The following is a 16,431-nucleotide window of genomic DNA, read 5'->3' on the forward strand; positions in this document are numbered from 1 at the left end:
AAAAGAAAAAGAAAAAAATCTGTTGGTCACAGCACGTCGCATCATCCTAGAATTCCACATTTAACGCCGTCGTTTTCTTACACTTCATCATTTGAACAAAAAGTACAATAACGATCGAAGAACACATTTTCCCCCATTTCCTGTCTCAGAACTCCAAAACCCTAAAATTTCCTCACAGAAAAAGTAGTAAATTGCTTAAACCTAATTGCATTGATCGACCTAGCGGTAAAGCTAGAAAATAAACGAAATGTCGTGGCTGAGAACGGCGGTGAACAAAGCGGTGGAGGTTGGGAACAATAATAACATCACGCGAAACATCAAAAACTATGCCGATACTGTTGTTCATCATGCTGGCCAGGCTGTCGCTGAAGGAGCCAAACTCTTTCAAGATCGCATTGTAATTTCTTTTTTTTTTCTTTTTGCCATTCATTTTTATAAATGTTATTTATTTGCAGTTTGAGGTTTTCATGTTGCAATTTCATGCTGAATGGTTTTTTAGCTTGAAAGGTTTGCAATGTTGATTTCTTTTTTAAAAATTGGAAATTTAGAGTTATTTTCATAAGAATTAATTTGTTATTATGAAGTTGCTAGATTATAGTTTTAGCGTTTTCATTTTGGTTTAAAATTGATTGTGTGTTTTGGTTGTTCAGTTAGAAGATACTGAAATGTATGTAATAATCTAGACAGGTTTTTTTTTTTTAAATTCTAAATCAACAAAATGCGATTAAAATCGAATTATAATTGGAGAAATGTGTCTCTTTGGCGGAATAAATTATTTTTCTATACACTAGCCACATCCATATACATATTTTACTGCATTTTTTTGTTTAATTTTAATTGGATTTGGCAATTTCCCGTTCAAGTAATATTGTTATGCTGTTATTTGATCTAATGTTAAATGTGGCTTGTGATGTTGTAAACTGATATTAAGTAAGAGCTTTGTGATTTAGTCAGATGTCACATCATAGTCAGCTGTCATTTCTGACTTGATTTAATGCGCTTCTAGATAGTTATTTACCTTGTTTACTTTTAGAAATTCTTTTTCCTGTTGTTGGCATCCTATAGTATTGTTATTGGACTTGCTTAAATTGCGTAGTTATGCAGGGGTCTCGCAGTATCAGAAGTGTAAGGCAAACTGTGAAAAGATTGGAGGAAGCAGCAATCTCTTGTAGGGGTTTTGAGAGAGCTATGCTGCTGAGAAGATGGTTGGTTGCACTCAAAGAAATTGAGAAGTTATCTGATGGCAGTCAAAAGAGCCTTGAGGAAGTTCTTGCTTCTGATGAAGCAAAGGACACCCCAAAAAGGCCGTCACTGGTGAGTTATTCCTTTTGTTAACAAACACCAAATTGAATGCAGTGAATTAAGTGTTACTTATTGAGTTGTAAATTAAATGTTTTTTTCAATGTCTGCTCAACAAGGGGATAGGTAGGTTCACTTTGGTTGCGTAGTCTGAGATCAAATTATATTGTGTTTCTTTCATGAGTTAGGTTAAATAGTTTAATATACCTTATTGTCATATCCTTAGATTTCCTTTTTATTTGTTGCATGAAGTGTATTTTTATTTGTTGCATTTTGAAACTAATGCTGTCGATTAATTGTTTGTGTGCCTGAAATAGGTTCAATTGCTGAACTAATGCTACATTTCGAATAAGTTTCTTGTGTCATGACTCTATCTTTTGATCATTTTTAATGATCGATAGGTTTTGTATTGTGACTCTGATATTGGGGATGCACCGATGAATTTTCAAGAGGTTTTCCTTCAAAGCCAGGCTTTGGAGTGCATAACAATATCTATGGTATGATTTGGTATCTTGGTCATTTGTTCCTATTTTCTTTTTAATCAGAATTCATCAAGATAATGTAGAATCTTGAATGTATCATAAACATTTTTAGGCATTTATTTCTATGCTTTGCTAGCATTGATATTGACTAATTTTTAGAGGATTAGGCATTAGATGAAGTTTCGGAAAAGTCAACATTTCAGGTGTGGTCATTCTGGATCTAAATCTTTCCCTGAAAAAAGAAAAAAACTAAAATAAACAATCCGGATAGTTATATTTTATCATGGGCCTGGTTAAGTTTTTGATATTTTTAATGATAACTGAGTAATGATTTTCCAAACAAAAACAAATGAATGCCGAATTCCTGCACTTCACGAGGGTTATAACAGCTTTACTGGAAATTGTTCTTAGTCTTTAGTTCCATGCAAGAACTGGAGCTTTAATCTTTAAATGTTCTCTAAGATCATTAAATCCTATCAAACACAGTAAGCTATGAAGCTCCTTCAATACCTGTTATGCCTTATGCTATCAAAATCATAAAAACAAAAAAATTTAGTGATACATTTACTGAGCTCAGTATGGCAATAAGTAGAAATTTTAATGATTGAATCATCTTTAAGGAAAATTATAAGAAAGCTCTTAGTTTGTTGTGTTCTATCAATATAAGTACATTTAAGTTATTTATAGACATGTTATCTTTTCTGCTGGAGTATCTTAGATGTCTTCATGTAAGATTGTATGTTTGATTTTCTGTAATTTTTATCAAGCCATGTTCAGAATTTGTGAGACCTTTTTGTCATTATTAGCTAACAAGTTAATATCATGAATGAAAGAGCTTACTATTTCCAAAGGCATGGACTTTTCTATTTAACTTTTATGCTTTTGGAATACCTGATCATTGAGGTTAACGCAGGTTAAATATTTTGTATGTTTCAGATTATTGAAGCTCCTAATGAGGAAGAGATTTCTCTGCTCCAGGAGATGTTTCGGTAAGTCCTCTCACTTTATCTCTATTGATTTATTATACGCTGGAATGCCAACGTTGAGGTTTTGCCATCACAGAGTTTAAAAGTGACTGTTTCTAACATATGCAGAATAATTTCATTTTCTGCCTTTTCTTGTATGTTTTGTTTGGTGAAGTGGGACAAATAATTTATTATTATGAACATTTAGCCTGAAACTTAAATAGGATTTTGGTAATTTCCTTTAATTAAATAATAATACCTGCAGGCTTTGCCTTACTGGAGGAAAAGAAGTTCACAATGCTGTAGTCAGCAGTATACAGGATCTAGCTTTTGCCTTTTCTAGCTACCAAGATGAAGTGCTGGTAACTTGTTGGAACCCATGCTACATTCTGAGTGCAATTTAGAAAGATTCAAAGTTTAATTTATTCCCTTCTTTTATTCCTCAAACATGGAAATTTATAGGTGAAACGGGAGGAACTGCTTCAGTTTGTGCAAAGTGCCATAACAGGGTTGAAAACCAGTGCAGATCTTTTAAGGTAGTTCAAAACAAAATACTTCCATTTCCTGTCCTTCAGCCCATGTTATAATGCCTACACTTCCCTGTTATGTTTTCCCTACTTTGGCTTTGGGTTCTCGGTTCATGTTTCTGACAATGCCAACATCTTGTATGTTTCTGGACTATTTTACCCTGGCCCTTCATTTTTCCTAAAATACCCATGTCCAACACCCATATCCAATGTCTATCTGGATTTGGGTACGGAGGTAAGATTCTCCAACTGTATAATAAATACTGAAAAAATTTGAGCTTACCTGTGATGGATGATACCCATATTCAACGCTCTTGAGTGGGTGACATAGCTTTTGGCAGTGTCTAATTGAATTTTTCTTTAATAATTATAGTGTAATTTTCCCTCTTAGAATGAGTTTTAACTTCTAATATCTAGCTAAGATATTTCTGTTAGACATGAATAAAAGTTAATTTTGATCATATTTTCATGTGCCCAGTTTGCATCTATGTTGGCATAAATCTACCTGCTTATCCTATTTTAACAGAGGAGGAATCAGTATCATATTTTTTGGCTCATGTTGTGTAGCTACCATATTTTCCAGAAATTTTAGATATTGAAATTTGAGGTTTTTGATTGCTACACTTACTTAAGCAAGAGAAATTAATATTTTGTATCTTATCATCTCCAATGACAGATCGGATATTGAAGCTTCTGATTTGAAGAAAAAACTCAATAAGTTGAGCACACCAAAAGAAGGTCATGATAATGCATCAGAAAAGACTGCTAAAGTGACTATCGAGGTGAGCAATGAGTTTAATTTGAGCTATGGTAAACTTTGCTTATCTATTTTGCGGAAGTTTGGAATTTATAGTGTATTGTATTGTATGTTAAGTAGAAAATCTGGTCTAATGTCAGGGAAATGATTTTCAAAATTCCTGTTAGTTTTCAATCTGGACAAATCAAATTGCTAGTATAACATTATACTGGTTTAATTTGCTTGTTTATCTTGCAGTTGCTTGAGGCTAATTATTCTTTTTGCTTCATTGTTGCTCTTGCATACGGTTCTTTAAAGTATCAGTTGTGGAATAATCTGTTTGCACTTGATAAAGCTGCAAAAGAATGTGGCAGAAACTCTTGGATTTCTTATTGGAATAAGTGTTATTTGATATTGCTTTGCCACAGAATGATATGTTCTGGGTGTTTCCCAGACTGCTCTCTCTCTCTCTCTCTCACAAAAAACCAGCTTAGACTCATAGTGGAGTGACGCGTGAGCTTTTAAATATTATTTTTTTATTTCAGTAATATTTATAAATTTTTGACATATTATGGATAGCCAAGATTACAAGATACCGTTAGTGTTTAGATCTAGGGCTAAGATACCGTTAGTGTTCTAATCATTGTTTACTGATTACCCCTGCAAATTGTCTTTATATGGATTGCTTTTTGTCTCATTTGCTCTCATTTTGGTGCATCTTGATAACTCATATACCAAACAAAAAACCAGCTTAGACTCATAGTTGAGTGACACATGAGCTTTTAAATATTATTTTTTATTTCAGTAACATTTATAAATTATTGATATATTATGGATAGCTAAGATTATAAGATACCGTTAGGGTTTAGATCTAGGGCTAAGATTATTAGTTATCTTTAGGGTTTAAATCTAGGGCTATTAGAAATTTATTTGCTAGAAAGAATATTATAAACAAGTTGTAAAATATTTATTAGTCAGAGTATCATTATTCATATTGTTTTCTTTGAATTAATAGAGAGAAACATGAGGTTTTCCACGGCCCCACGTTTTCTAGAGTTCCATATTCTTTCTTACTCGATTGTTCAGCCCTAATTCCATTGGTTTACTGTTGTTTCCCCCTAAACCACATTAATTTTGGTATCATAGCCTAATTAGTTCCTAGGGTTTATATTAGGGTTTACTCTTAAGGTAGGTTGATACACTTGTGGTCAACGAAGAGGAAATCAATGTCAAGAAACATAATTGAATGCAGTGAAACTTGTGGTTGAAGAATCGTCATGTGCAATTTATGCTTGGTTGCGACAGGAACAAGTGGGAACCCATATGGAGATTCTGGAAGGTGCCCACATCTAGTTTGACATACCAGAAGGTAGTTTCCTTGATAAATCTGATCTTGGTGAGGAAGAAAACCCCATTCATGATTATCGACTACAAGTTGTGTAGTAGGAGGATTGTTGGTACCTGCCCTTGAATTAAATGAGGGTGGAATTAAATTTGAAGTTGCTGATGTTCTTGACAAGATGCATCTTGAAGATCGAGAGCATGATATGCTAGAACCTAGAGCTCTATATGATATCTAATTCTACAAGCTCTTGTCAACAGTTTGAAATCAAGTTGACAGGGCCTACTCCTCCCCAAAGAAAATTTAAAAAGTCCTGATTTTTTTTGAAGCTACTCATGTTTCTAATTTACTAGCTGATTATACTTATTTAGTGATCTTTACTGTGGCTACAAGCTCTTGTCAACAGTTTGAAATCAAGTTGACAAGGCCTACTCCTCCCCAAAGAAAAATTAAAAAGTCCTGAATTTTTTTGAAGCTACTAATGTTTCTAATTTACTAGCTGATTATACTTATTTAGTGATCTTTACTGTGGCTACGTTTCCACTTAAACAGATATGAGCTTCTCAATACATTTCCCCTGGAGGAAAATATGACATCTGACCACCTTATCTTTGTGGTAGGCTCTGAGAGAGGCACTTGCAGATATACGAAACTGTTCCACATTGGAAAAGATTTTACTGAAAAAGAAGTCTCTAAACAACGGAGACTCTCCTGAGATTCATGCTCAAAAGGTATATATTTCTTGATATTTGGTTGTTTCCTGATTAGGTTACTATGCACGAATATGTATATGCAACCTGCTTTCTGTTAAAGTTTGCTTCATCTAGCTAAAATATTTAATTTAGGGGTTTATCATCTTTTTGCAGTTGAAGCTAAAAAAATAGAAGATGGGTATCTGTTTTAGCAAATGCAGCATTTCTTGGGGCGTCTGTTTGTAACTTGCTACTTTATATTGTTTCTTTGAGCAGGTTGATAAGTTGAAGATCTTATCCGAATCTCTTGCAAGTTCCTGTGCAAAAGCTGAGAAACGCATATCAGATCACAGGTTTGCCAAGGATCTTTTAGAGTTGTTCTGAGTAACTTTTGATTTTATCAATGCTGTTACTTTAGAATAGCAGCTGCATTTATATGTGATATATTGTTTTATGTTTAAGGGTTAGTGAGGCCTGGCTGATTCTTTTTTTAAAAGTCTCTCATTAGGTACTATAAGAAAATTTGCAGTTATTGATGTTCAGTTTGAAATTGTACAATTTACTTTGACCTTTTCTAGATATCTCCTACTTGAAAACTTCCAAGAAAGTATGAAGATTATTATGAAAACATGGGTTGAAACTTTAACAGTGACCAGAATTCATGGTTGCTTTAAGAGGATGTCTGCTTAAGTCTTTGGTGTGACTTATATCTCCTATGTCTTATGTATGACCTTTGACCTAAATTTCCTTCTCAATCTTATTATTAATGATGCAAAAGGTAGCCCTGGGCCATGCTAATTGGCAAAAATTGTTTGAATCCCATCTTTGGTGATTGCTTGGGGGTGCTTGCCTGGAATATTTCTACTTCTGCTTAATATTTGGATTTTGGATGAAATTCTTGAAGACTGAGCACTGAAGCAACATATAAAGCAATCTGAAGCTCTTTATAACTGATTCTGCTTTGAATTATCTAAATATCTTCCTGAAATATGTTATTGTTGCATACTGGTCATTGGTTTTATTATTGCCAGACTTCAGAAGGAGGAGGCCCTGACTGTTCGTGTAGCCAAAGCAAATGAAGCTGAAGGAAAAGAGAAGGTTGTCTACTTGCACTGATGTGTTCTCTTTTTCTGCACTGCTAGATAAAAAGGAAAATCTTATTATCTTGCAATTTAGGTTGGAGTACAATATTTGATTTCAGGAAGTTGTCTGGAACTTGATAGCTAGTTGTTTTCTTATTGTCTATAATCAAATGTGATGTCAAAATCATGATCTAGTTTAGGTAGATCTGCTGCGGAGGATTTTGTACACTTCCTAATCAAAGGCTGATGACATGGGAGGTTTAATATGGAACATGTCAAATTATTTACTGGATGATATCATCTAAAATTGGCATTCAAAGGATTATTTCCATATTTTCATGATTTCATGCATCATGGTACTGCATAGCAGTGATAATTCTGTTATTAGATGTCATTATATGCTGTTCAAAACGTCTCCTAGGGGACATTGGTATTGGTTAGAAGATGAGCCTCGATTTGGTGGTCTTATTTTTGCATCTTGAGGATGTGGGTTTATGGGATGGGAGAGGGCTAGCTCCATTTGTATAGCTTAAGCATTAAGGCCAAATGCATGTCCATATATATAAAAAGAATTATTTATGTTGTAGAAATTAAGGATGTTCCATTCTTTAAGGTTTATTTGTCTGTTTTTGCCTAGGATTTCATTAGCATCATAAACTATCTTTTCACTGAAACAATGAAAACCATGCAGATCTGGGCAAACCAGCTTGTGAGTTTTGGCGTATTAACTTGTTTTAGATGAAAAATCTGACATTTTCTTCCAATGAACGATATCCAGGAAATAGTAGCTGAGATTTCAGTGCTTGAGAAACAAAGAGATGAACTTGAAGCAGAGCTTAAAAAGGTTATTCTACTGCACTCTGTTTTCTAGTTGTTGCTTACACATTGGAAAATTTATAAAAATCTCCTGCAACGTGCTTTTACATGTTTGTTTCTCTTTACCTTCATATATAGTGAATTGTTCCCTCTTTTTACTTTAATAATTTTTTGTTTCTTTTATTTATACTTATTCATGTTGCTGGAGGTGACTGTATACTTTACTGAAGCAGATCTTTTGTATATTTTTTTTCTTTGTGGGTGATTGGTGAAGTTCACAAGTTACTAAAGCTTTGCAAATAGATTGCTATGGCATATATAAGAATGATTTGTCCATACAGTTTATTTCATTATTCTACTTAAGTCCATTTTAAATTATAATTGGCTCCACTTGATTGGTAATGAGTGGTTATTATTTCCAATTATGAAGTAGTGAAGCTCCCATACAACCATGCAAGCCACGCGGCTTTGAAAACTTTACGTTTTGTGTTCATGCCATAGAAATTTCTATCTGTTTATTAACTTCCTTTAGTGTAAAAAGGTGGATTCTGGGTTATGGCCTTTACGATTTTGGTGGAATGTGCGTAGGTTAATATATCGTTGGCTGCTGCTAATGCACGTCTACGTGATGTCCGGGAAGAAAGAGATCAGTTTAACGAAGCTAACAATCAGATTGTTTCCCATTTGAAAACAAAGGTGTGCATGTGGGTGTTTTTACCTAATTTCTATATTAATCATGTAAAGCTAAAATTTATATAAATTACTCCATCTTGATAATTTTACGTCCTGTCTCATGGTTTGAAATTCAAATATCTAATAACTCTTTTTGGCATGTTAACAGGAAGATGAATTGTCAAATTCCATTTCTGCTTGTAGAGCAGAAGCTGAAGTTCTCCATACATGGATTAATTTCTTGGAAGATACTTGGCTTATCCAGTCCACATATGCAGAAACTAAGAACAAGCAAATCAAGTATGTAATCCAACACTCTTCTTCTGTTAGGACAATATCTTTCTAATTATCCTCCTCCATTGATCCTGTTTTTCGAACTCCTTGCATCGAAGAAAGAGAATATTATGAAGTCTGTTCTTAATTCTATTAATTTAATACTTAATACTGGATTCTTTTAATTTTTTGGTTGATACTTGTTTGCATTTTCCAGTGAGGAATTGGAGCAACATGAGGATTTCTTTGTGGACTTGGCCTTTAATCTTCTCTCTGATTACAAGGTATTCAATGCATTCTGACTGATGAAACACTTTGTGAACTTAAGTTGTGGTTAATTCCCACCTTTGCTCCTTTTCTCTTTCTCTCTCATGCATTGTTCTGGGAATCTTTATACTCTTTTGCAGAAAGAGCTGACCCCTCCCATTAGTCGTATTGGTAAATTTGTAGAGAACCTGAAGAAGTTAAATGAGAGGTAATCTGTATCGTTTGAGATAAATAATTCTGGCCTACTTATTTTTACTGCAATTTCTAAATCTTTATCCCTGAAAAGACAGATCAGAGAAGGCTTCTGGTCCAAGTGATGAGGATGCCAAAGAATTAAACCCAAGGAAACATCTTGAGGAGGAATATTTGGATTATGAAGCCAAGGTACACTCAGTCCCCGCTGCTGCATATTTTCTCCCTCCCTTTTTTCCTTCTCTCGTTTATTTTCTTTTAGAGGTTTTTTTTTTTTTTTTTTGCAACGATGAAACCACATATTGCTTCATTAATTATTATTCACTAGTTTTATTCACTTTTTGTTTAAATCCCTGTCTTTTTTCCTCTTACCATTGTCGAGTTCCTTGTTTCAGATTATAACTACCTTCAGTGTGGTGGATAACATGAAAGATCAGTTTTGTAAGCACGAGACACTTTCAAGGTTAGATATATACATATTGCATACAAACTCATCCTTTCCAATTTCTCTGTGTACTCCTATCCTTGTGTTTTCATGGTTCCCTCTAAATGGGGTTTGTGAATCCATTTTCCGGTCTTCTATCCAGGAAAGGTGACCCTAAGGTTAAAGAATTATTCAATGACATTGAAAAGTTAAGAGTGGAATTTGAAGCTATTGAAAGGCCAACTTTGGAAATTGAGACTCCAAAGATTGATACTCCTAACGAGAATATGCAGATGGTTCTGGAATCGACGCAACCTAAACCTGATAATACAAAGGCAAAGGCTGAAGCACAACCATTGCTGGATCCTGCAGCAGAATTAGCAAAGCTGGAGTCAGAGTTTGGGAAGGGTAGCCAAGACTACTCGACCGAGGAGATAGGTGATTGGGAGTTTGATGAACTTGAAAGGGAACTGAGAACTGGTGATACTGTGCCAGGCAAATAGGTCAGGTAATTTAACCTTGTGGAAACTCGGTCAAAATTATCTTATATATTATAATAGGCAAGCCCTTGTGCTAGTATGACATGTATTGATATATGTATAACCTGCATTCTAGAATCAAGGTTTTCACTGTTACCTCTGTAACATTGGATCAGGTCTCAATTTATTCATTCTTATGTAAATACCTGTAATCCTGGAATTCGTAGAAAACATGAATCTGTATCAGGGTTCATCTCTTCACAGTTTACTGTATTATTTCTCAAGCGTTGAAGAATTCGTAGGTCTGATAGGGTGTGATAGGGTTGGGTTAGATGTGAAAGGTTCAACTTTCTTTTTGAGTTATTTGGTATGAGTCTTGGATTTGGCATGCAACTGTATAAGCTTTCTCATATTATTTAGAAGCTCATACTCTTGCCTGAATCTATCTCGATCACGAATTCTTTTAAGAAAAGCAGCACAGCCACAAAACACAAAACATCGCATTGTTTGAAAGTGTGATATTTGTCACTAGGAAAAGGAAAAGAGGTAAAAAGAAAGATGAATGAACTGAGAGCCTTTGGGTGGGGGGGGGGGGGGGAGGTTTCCAAATAGTGAAATAGTGAACCCCAATGAAAAAAGAAAAAAGAAATAGCTGTAACGAAAAAAAGGGTTTCCTGATATAGAAATTTGGAATTTGTCTTATCTTTAGCATAACACCATCATTTTGCAGGGGGGCTCCATTGCTTTTCAACAGAACCTAGTGGGATGGGAGAGATTGAGAATTTTCCAACCCCCACTATTTCTTCCAAAAGATTCTTTTCTAGCAACTGTGCTGTTTTCTGTTTTTTACTCTGCTTTTGCTGATGGCAGTGTTGGCCGGATAACCGGCAAACGATGCCCCTCTTCCGGTCCACTTTGAAGAAAAAAAAAGAGGTTAAAAAGTCGAATATATTATGTCAAACGCATATCCATATCCAGGAACTCAGACAATAGGATCCGAAATTGTTTTTAACTTTTGGTTTATGATTGCTTTATTTAGGTCTAGTAACCCATTGCCTTGTTAAAGACACAAGGTGTTAAGCAAGGTAGGGTTTATCATAATTATGCCCCATATCAACTTAGCAATTCCCTTATTGTTGCTTGTTTTGGACACACATTTTTTCTTTACCCGCTAAGGGGGAAAATGATAGGGGAAAATGGTTTCAATAATAGAGATATATGAAGAAAATGGACAAGGTACGGTTTATCATAATTATGTCCAGTAGCTAAGATTTTACAAAATTCACCAGGACCGGCTTAAGATTTTTGCTATTTCGTATAATAATAAAAGCTAGTTTCTAATAATTTTATTTAATTTGGATGCCTAACTCAACTTAGGTTGGGTTTGAGTAGGGAAGGTAAAGACATCCTAGTCCATAAACAACTTTAATTACTGTGTTATTTAGTTAATGGGCGGCAATTAATTATTCAAGGAAATGATATTTTTTTAGAATTAACCTTTGAATCGAAAGGACTAAATCACTTTTTTATAAAAGGACTAAATCAAAAGATTTGGAAAGTGTACCATGTCCAAAGGTCGGTTTACTTAATTCTTTGAATAAATAATTTTTTGGTTAAGTTGTGTTATTAATCTTTGTATCATGTATGAGTTGTGGATTTAGCTTTACTTTAGTTTGATCTGCTTTTCAAAATTTGAAACTTTAGCCCCAAGTAAACAGTAACTGTTAAATTTATTATGTTAGTTCTAAGATCATATGCAACAAATATATAATTACATGTAATTTTATGTTAGCTTCTTGTTTTCATAAGTTAAAAAAAAGCTAGTTAATGGATTTAATTATTGTTGTTTGCATTAAGATTGAAGCTTTAAAATTTAAAAAATATCAAGATTAAAAATGATCAAATTGAAGAACATGACTAACAACATAATTTAACGGAATGAATTTAACAACTATTGTTAAGGTTAGGACTAAAATTTTAAAATTTGAAAAGTAAAGGGACTAAAATTGATCAATTTAAAAAGTATAACGATTAAAATTAATCAAATTAAAATATAAGGATTAAATCCACAACAAAAAATTGACTTGTCTTTTAATATTTTAATGTCATTTAAAATAGTAAAGCAGAATTTTTAAAACCGATCCAGATCAGGTTTCAAACATTGAAGAATACGAAGTTCAGCCAAAATCAGTAGCTGAAATGTAATTTTCCTATTTCTGATTCTTGATAAATTATAATTTGAAACCACCTTCCTCTACCCACACAAACACTAGTACATTCAAGATGAAGTCCAAAAATATCAACACTTAATCAAAAATCAAGTCATACCCAAGAAAAAGGTTTGCCCTTTGTTATGATACTTATTATTATCGGCCTAAAACTCGAATGGGACTTGAATGGGTTCGGGTCAAATGTTATCGAGCTCGCAGACTGAACTTGCACGATAATGGGTATTCACAGGATATTCTCTTGTGATGTCACACATGAAATCGCGCATGGAACTACATAAACACGTGTTAATTCTAGAGTGCGTGTTGATATGCGTGTAACCTACTTAGTATGGCATATCAGTGAATGAGTACCTATATCATATAAATAGAGAAGCTTCACCATCTATGAGAGAGAGAAAAATACTCAACAACCTAAACATCACCATTATCAAATTACAAGTACTAATACATAAGTTAAAAATACCATCATCACATATACATCGAACATCAACCATCACACAAACTGATACATAAGGACCAAATTAAATTACAAATTAAATGGAGGAAAGGATCCCATTGAACAAACAACATAAGTAAGTGGGTTAAAATAAAAAAAAATAAAAAAAGTGGGGTGGAAGAGAGTGTATTAAAAGGGAAGACAAAGCTTAAAACCAAAACCCAAAGAAAAGAAATAAAAATAGGAAGGGTCCTCGAGTTTCACAGGATATATATTCCCCATCCACCATCAACTGTCGGATCATCTGTTCCTTTCTTTCTTGATGTCAACAACTCATCCAGTACTCTTTCATTGTCTTCCCCTTTTTTATAAAAATATATTATCCTTTTTTTATCCGTAAAAAAATAAAATACGATTGCAGATGTTAATTTTATTTATCGTTTTCCGAAACTCGAGTTGAAAAAACAAACCCTGGAATCCAGTAAAAAGTAGTGAAAACATGTTAATAAAAAGTGGTTGTTTAGCTTTTCTTTCTTCTTTAATCACATTATTTTATTTTACTAATAATAATAAAAAAGTTAACTTTACTTATATTTTTCTTGAACAAGCCATGCAAGCATTTATGGTGATGAATGATGCTGGAAACCTGGTTTTGAAACTTGGGCTGCTTTCAATTTAGAACCTTTTTGGCTTGAAGTTCTCACACATTATCTATTTGTTCTTGAAGGCCAATTTAGAAGTTTAATAAGAGGGTTGCAAGGGAAAATTTAGAAATTCTTTTAGTAGGGATTGAAATTTAATTATAATTTTTATAGATTAAAATATAAGTTTATTATGTATTAATTTATAATTTTATCATTTTGAAGGGATTGAATAGATTTTTTTTCATTTTAGGGTGCTAAATATTAAATTATAGTTTTTTATTTATAAGAGGACTGAATTAAAAAATTTCATAGACAAAGTGTAATTTCACTATGTTTTAATTTTTAGTTTCTCTATTTATAAGAGTTCTGTTTGCCCCCTCATATTTACCTCGGGAGGGCTAGAATTGAATTATTAAAATTTAGAGTGATCAAAGTAAAATTTCATCATATATTAACTTAATGAATTCATTATTTAACAAAATTAAATAGAAATCTTTTCATTTTTAAGGGTTATAGTACAATTTCACCATTACTTTTATCACTCATGAAAGGACTAAAAGGCAATTTTTCATTTTTCTTAGAGTTCCATGTCGTTGTCTGCCTCCTTTATTCACCCCTGGGAGCTATATTATTCAAGTTTGAGCCTTGAATAAACACGAATATATTCATGTTAAAGTAGACAAAAAATTGAGGGAAAATGAAAAAGATTGGGGTGAGTGAAAGAATTAGGAAAATGTCAAACAAATACTTTGGTCCCTAGTCCTCTAATCAAACCATTTCTTTTATATTATCATATTAAAAAGAACAAACATTAGTGTAAGGGTTGGTCCCCCAACTGGAATAACTTCCATATATAATTGTCCCTATTTTTTTATATTTGGAACCATATGAAATAGTTTACAAAATAATATATTTCTTTCAAAATTATTTTATAAATCCTTCCCACCACATCATTTATGGTTCTTTTCTAATTATTTATTACTATTTTATTAATTTTTTCATGTCATTAACATATAATTTTGATAATTTTTTACCTTGAACCCTGAACCCAATCTCGAACCTTGAATTCCAAATTCGAATTAGGTTTAAGGTTCGGATTCAAGATTTAGGATTTAAGGTCATAATTTTGAGTTTGAAGTTTAGGATTTGAGATTTAGGGTTTTGGATAAAAAATAATCAAAATTATGTGTCAATAATATGAAAAAAATATTAAAATATCATTAAATAATTGAAAAGAGACTATAAATGATGTGATGAAAGAGAATAAATTGTATGAAACTGTGATTCCATATCATCCTTTATCACTTTCCAATAGGAGAATGACAAATTAAACAATCTAATTAAAAATACTAAAAATTAGAAGGAAAAATTTGATTTGTCATTCCCTCATTAAAAAAAACATGACGTGAAATCACAGTTTCATACAATCTTTTCTCGTGATGAAAAGTATCCATAAAATAATTTTTATTTCCTTACCCCATATTTAATTTAATTCTTTTACTGAAAATTAGTCGTACCAAGCGGTTATTTTTCTTGCTTATAAAAAGTGGAATGAGTTCTCTTTCTTTCCAAACCCTCAAAAAAACTTTGCATTAAAAAAAATATACGGCAATGAGCTTCATTGAGAATGAAGAAGATGATGAATATATTGACATGGAAATCACTTCATTTTCCAATTATTTCACAAATTCAAGGAATTCAAGGGAATTTGAATTCCAAATGTCTTCAATTTCCATTGAAAAGGAACCCACAAGTTCCCCAGCTGATGAACTTTTTTACAACGGGAAGCTTCTTCCCCTTCATCTTCCTCCACATCTGCTTCAATTTTCGGGTTCGGGTTATGGTGACTTCAACAATTGTGTGGCTGAAGAAGTGTATGGCACACCATTAACCACTACTGTTACGACACCGACTTCGACGAGCACTCCGTTTGAATCCTGCAATATCTCGCCTTGTGACTCGTGTTATGTTAGTAGAGAGCTGAACCAGGATGAGTACTCGTCGATGTCGTTGTTCTACGAGTACTCGACCGAGACGGAAGTTAGTCGATGTTTCGATGAGAACCCGAAGAAGTCTTGGACTAAAAAACTCAAGCTCAGCTCAAAGTTGAAGGCTTCGAGAGCTTACCTCAAAGCCTTGTTTGGAAAATCAGGTTGCACGGATGAATCATCCGCCGCGGCTAAAGATGGCAATCAAACTACGGTTTCGAAACCGAAAAAGCGAAATAATGCTGACAAAGGGAAGTTAGTTGACAATAGCGACGGTAATGGTAATAGTAATCGTCATAGGAGATCGTTCTCGATGGCGGCTACGAAAGGTTATTCTTTGACGAACAAGTCTTCCACTTCTTCATCATCATCATCATCATCGTCTTCTTCTTCTTCAAACTCGAATGGCTCAAACGGGTTTCCCTACCTGCAGTTTCTTAAACGAAGCAGCAGCGTTAATACGGAAATCGAGAATCCAATCCAAGGAGCCATTGCACATTGCAAACGATCTCAAGCTCAAAAGATGATGGCCTCAACTAAGATTGTAGGTGAAGTTGGATATTATTCTTTGTCAGCTTCTAACATTCCTGTTTTTGAAGAACAAGACAGGCCAGATCATTGCAGGGGCTAAAAAAAACGTTATTCGGATTCGAGTATGTATTAAATACGAATGTTTTTTAAGAAAAATGAAGAATCGGAATAACGTGAAAGATAAAAATAGTAGAATGTAGATTTTTGTTATTATTTTCTATTTTGGTAGGGGGCATGCTTTTGAAGTAGAACAAGGTTTGATGCAAAATTGTCTTGTAATATGTTAGATCATAAAGTTTCTATGGAAGTTTCTTTCAAGACGATGGAGTGAATTTCTTTAAAATGTACCAAAA

General features: G+C 33.5%; 2 protein-coding genes across 3 annotated transcripts; both read left to right on the forward strand.

The window, feature by feature from the left end:
• LOC108483392 (uncharacterized) lies at positions 1-10,479 on the forward strand. Of its 2 annotated transcripts, none has more exons than XM_017786767.2 (18): positions 1-397; positions 1,105-1,314; positions 1,701-1,796; positions 2,718-2,770; positions 3,012-3,108; positions 3,209-3,282; positions 3,950-4,055; positions 5,972-6,082; positions 6,320-6,396; positions 7,075-7,141; positions 7,904-7,969; positions 8,530-8,637; positions 8,783-8,913; positions 9,104-9,170; positions 9,294-9,361; positions 9,444-9,537; positions 9,741-9,808; positions 9,933-10,479. In XM_017786767.2, exons 1-18 carry the CDS (start codon positions 248-250, stop codon positions 10,270-10,272), a joined length of 1,983 nt encoding a protein of 660 aa, XP_017642256.1. In that variant the 5' UTR covers positions 1-247; the 3' UTR covers positions 10,273-10,479. The 2 variants fall into 2 exon arrangements, with proteins under 2 accessions (XP_017642256.1, XP_017642257.1); XM_017786768.2 differs by having other exon boundaries at positions 268-397; positions 1,097-1,314.
• A 4,628-nt stretch (positions 10,480-15,107) lies between these two features.
• On the forward strand, positions 15,108-16,431 carry LOC108482153 (probable membrane-associated kinase regulator 4). The gene has a single exon (XM_017785267.2). The coding sequence runs from the start codon at positions 15,171-15,173 to the stop codon at positions 16,176-16,178; it is 1,008 nt and encodes a 335-aa protein (XP_017640756.1). The 5' UTR covers positions 15,108-15,170; the 3' UTR covers positions 16,179-16,431.

This window comes from Gossypium arboreum, chromosome 10 (assembly GCF_025698485.1).
Source record: "Gossypium arboreum isolate Shixiya-1 chromosome 10, ASM2569848v2, whole genome shotgun sequence".
Lineage (NCBI taxonomy): Eukaryota > Viridiplantae > Streptophyta > Magnoliopsida > Malvales > Malvaceae > Gossypium > Gossypium arboreum.

Coding starts and splice junctions, on each gene's coding strand:
- LOC108483392 (XM_017786767.2), top strand. CDS start 248: ATGTCGTGGCTGAGAACGGCGGTGAACAAAGCGGTGGAGGTTGGGAAC. Junction 8,914..9,103: donor ACTAAGAACAAGCAAATCAA/GTATGTAATCCA, acceptor TGCATTTTCCAG/TGAGGAATTGGAGCAACATG. Junction 9,538..9,740: donor ATTTGGATTATGAAGCCAAG/GTACACTCAGTC, acceptor TCCTTGTTTCAG/ATTATAACTACCTTCAGTGT.
- LOC108482153 (XM_017785267.2), top strand. CDS start 15,171: ATGAGCTTCATTGAGAATGAAGAAGATGATGAATATATTGACATGGAA.